Raw genomic sequence first — 3925 nt, 5'->3', positions numbered from 1 at the left:
ACAGAAAATTAAAGTAGCCTCAACTATCACAAAATGAAGTCAATCAAATAATAACTTAGAACAAGTTTCCAATAACAACTCAATAAATAACATGATGATCCATTTTCCTCAAGGTTATCTAAGTTCTTAGAATATCACCTGAAATTGGTGTGGCTAAATTGCCTCACTCGATTTATTAAAGACTATAACTGACTTGGGTTTTTTTTTTGTTTGTTTGTTTTGTTTTTGTTTGGAGAGGGGAAGTATTTGATTAAAGCAACCATAAGAGATATTACTATTTTGTGCAAAACAATGTCTGATATTTACCCAAATGATCACTTGACATCTTCTTAGATTGTTAATTTTTATCAAAAATATTACAAAATGAAACTGAGTTCATGACTCTTCATACTCCCAGACATTTCCCCCACCTTTTTTCTACATTGTAAAGCATGCAAGACATAAATCAGAGATGGACCCTCCTAGTGATTGTCCATTAATGACTTTCCAGATTAAGGGTCCTAGAATATACACGACACCTAGTTAAATTTCAGAATATCTAATGTTCCAACATTTCGTAGGGTATGCCAGTACAAAAAATTGTTTTCTCTGAAAATCAAATGTATCCGGGTGTTCAGCATTTATATTATATTAATATCTTTCATAACCAAGGAAAAATTAAGAAATTAACCTTGCACCATATTCTTAACTAATTTAGACACTTTATTTGAGTTTCATATTTTTTCCTCTGATGTCTATTTTTCTATTCCAGGATCCAATCCAAGATTTGATATGGCTTTTGCCTCCACAAATTAGTGAGTTTCTCAGCCCTTAACTTGTATGGCTTTAACAATTTCAAAGAGCTGAAAGTTTTGTAGTATGTTCCTCAATTTGAGTATGTCTGTTTTCTCATAGCAATGTTGAGGTAATGCCTTTTGGGCAAAATACTAGAAGAGACATGCCTATTTTATTTTTTTATAATAGAGGTTCACGATGTCAATAAATCTTTAACAGTCTCTAAAGTATATTTTTAAGCTCAAATTAGTAATAGAATAAATCCTTCTACTTCTATTATAATCATGGTTCATGGATATAAACTAAAGGGTCTATATCATGGTTTTTGATCATTTATAAAATCATAGATGCATGAATACATGCAGTATAAGTGGAAGTGAATAATGTTGCTCCATAAAAGTAACAAAACAAATTAATCACTCAAGGATTTACAACTGAACCTTGTCATGTCTTCTCCATAAATTTTCCACTGTCCTTTTCCACTTTGAAGCCACACGTTCATTCCCAAGGCTGCATATATGCAGATAGAAGGAGGATATTTTTGAATGAAACTAAGATTTTCAACAGGTAGACTCTACTGGGGTTATATGGTCACATGGCAGCTAGAATACAGTTTAAATTTGGAATCTAGAATAAACAAGCCACCAAATTAGGAGAAGACTCTCTCATTAAAGGCACATGATTTCACGATAGGCATCGTGACACACAGCAGAGTTGTCTTGGCTTGGATATATTGGTTTAGAAGAATTCCTGAGATGGTCTTCATGCTAATGAGTTTAAAATGTGAGTCCAATAGTGACTTAGGTTTGCCCCACATACCACTCCATTGGTATATAAGGCCCTGGGCAGACTATAAATTTAAGACTCTAGAAACTGACTCTGCCCTTCAACTGAGACTCCTTATCCTCACATCATGAGCTTCTACAACAACTACTATGGTGGCCTGGGCTATGGCTATGGTGGCCTGGGATGTGGCTATGGATGTGGCTACGGTGGCTATGGCTATGCCTGCTACCGCCCATGCTGCTATGGAAGATACTGGTCTTCTGGCTTCTTCTGAGAAGTTCTAGGTGCTCATCTGTTCAGGATGTTCTCTGATGAGGTACCATGTGTACCCCCTGCATTAATCCATAATAAGGATGTTCATGTCTGTTCAGTAATGACTACTGAAGCTTAGACTACCATGCAACAGCAGACCTTTTTTGATGGAATTGCCCGAGTGTCCAACCGTTTAGAAAAATATTCATTTGATCTATGTTACTAACTGAATACAATCTTAACCATTTACATTTTGGGAAAATGTCAAAATTGATTTTTCATTAAAGTTATTCTGCTTTTCACATGTATAATAATTTCATGCATATTTCTTTATGTAGATTTCTTGTGATTGCATGTGTGTTTGTGAGTTGTGTGTGAGATGGTTGGTCTTTCACTCTCTATAGTTGATAATTTATATGTGTGGATGAAAAGTTATATTCAACCAGTGCTTTTCTATTATGTGTTTTTTGTGAACGTATCCAAGGTCTACAATTGTCTACCTTGATCTCATCAAAGCCTTATCTTGGAGACATCCAAACTTTAACTAAAGGCATTAGCAAGATGGTCCTTTTTTTTCTCACCACTTAATACTATTTTTTAATGTCTCATCCTTTCCTGATACTTAGTATTTGAATAAGGCTCTGGGAGGGTGTAATTTTTCCTTCTCAGTTTTGTATTACTTCCTGTTCCTTTCCTCATTGACAATATGCACTTGAATCCATCTCATGCATTGTAGCTGCACAGGGAGCTTTCTGTAATTCTCACATTGTCACAGGAAGTTATAGAATTGAGACCATTTTCAGTGAAGTTTTTAAGGGTCAATCTTTGCTTGCCTTTTGGAAAGAGATCTGTTATGCTTCATAACATGGCAATGGCTTTGGTAGACTACAATCATGCAAACATAAATCTGACGTAGAATATAGGCTGCAAATTGTATCCCTGATTCTGGTAGGTAGTCTGGGCAATGTTCAATAAACCTGTTTAATTTGCTTAATTTACTCCATTTATTAAGTGTTAGTAATAAAATCAACAATGATAAAATATAAATCAATAATATCTGTGAATTTTTAGTAACTAGTGTTAGAGTTTAAAGTACCTCCAAGACTCTACACAAAGTAAGCCCAAACACAATTACTTTCTGAATAAGGATCAGAGTATGAGGGAGGCCAAATGCATGTTTTCTGGAACCATCAATAGGGAATAATTATGTAGATATGTCTTCTCTCGTCAGTTTAAGGCAGACTATACATGGGACTATGTATGATTTCAATTTTTAAAAATTAATTTGTTCTTTTTGACCTAGCATACAGTCTATCTTGGAGAATATTCTACATGCGTACTTGAGGGAAATTTGTGTTCTCTTGTAGTTGGGTATTCACTAGATATGTGCTAGGTCTAGCTGGTTTATAGAGTTCTTCAACTATTTATATTACAATTTTCTGTGTAGTTGTTCTATCCATTACTGAAAGGGGGATATCGAAACCTCCAACTATTATTATTGCCTACTATTATTGCATTGCCTATTATTATTGCAATCTCTTCCCCTTTTCATCCTGTTAATTTTTTGATATGTGTATAATGGAGCTCTGTCTTTTTAAATTTAATTTTATTTATTTTAAACATTTTTGGGGGGAGCACTAATAATTTATTTATTTTTGGAGGAGGTATTGGGATGGAACCAAGAGTCTCCTGCACGCTAAGCATGCAGCTCTACCACTTGAGCTACACCCTTCCCACTACAATGGAGCTCTGTTGTTAGGTACATATGAATTTAAAGTCATTATATCTTCCTGATAAATAGCCACACTTGTGATTACAATATATTCTTCCCTTCTATTAAAATTTTTCTTTCAATATCTATTTAATCTGGTACTATTATATCCACTTTAGCTTTCTAGTGGTTACTGTTTGCGAACAAATACATTTTTTCAAGAGAATTTGATTATTGAAACATTCTTATGATGGCTACTCTAAAACTTGTTTCAATAATTTGAATATTTGATTAACTTTGTGTTAATTGCAGTTGATTATCTTTCTCATTGGTTTTTAATTTTCTTGTTTCTTGGCATGATGGTATGCGAGAAATGTTGTGAATTAAAGGCATCTTGGTTCT

The 3925-nt window shown here is 34.1% G+C and overlaps 1 protein-coding gene across 1 annotated transcript; it reads left to right on the top strand.

The window, feature by feature from the left end:
* Positions 1–1648: 1648 nt before the first annotated feature.
* Positions 1649–2109, top strand: LOC116276577 (keratin-associated protein 22-1-like). Its single transcript, XM_031670061.2, has one exon. It carries the CDS (start codon positions 1688–1690, stop codon positions 1832–1834), a length of 147 nt encoding a protein of 48 aa, XP_031525921.2. The 5' UTR covers positions 1649–1687; the 3' UTR covers positions 1835–2109.
* The last annotated feature ends 1816 nt before the right edge of the window (positions 2110–3925 follow it).

The sequence above is a fragment of the Vicugna pacos genome, chromosome 1, assembly GCF_048564905.1.
Source record: "Vicugna pacos chromosome 1, VicPac4, whole genome shotgun sequence".
Classification (NCBI taxonomy): domain Eukaryota; kingdom Metazoa; phylum Chordata; class Mammalia; order Artiodactyla; family Camelidae; genus Vicugna; species Vicugna pacos.
This window is presented reverse-complemented; position numbering and strand designations above follow the sequence as displayed.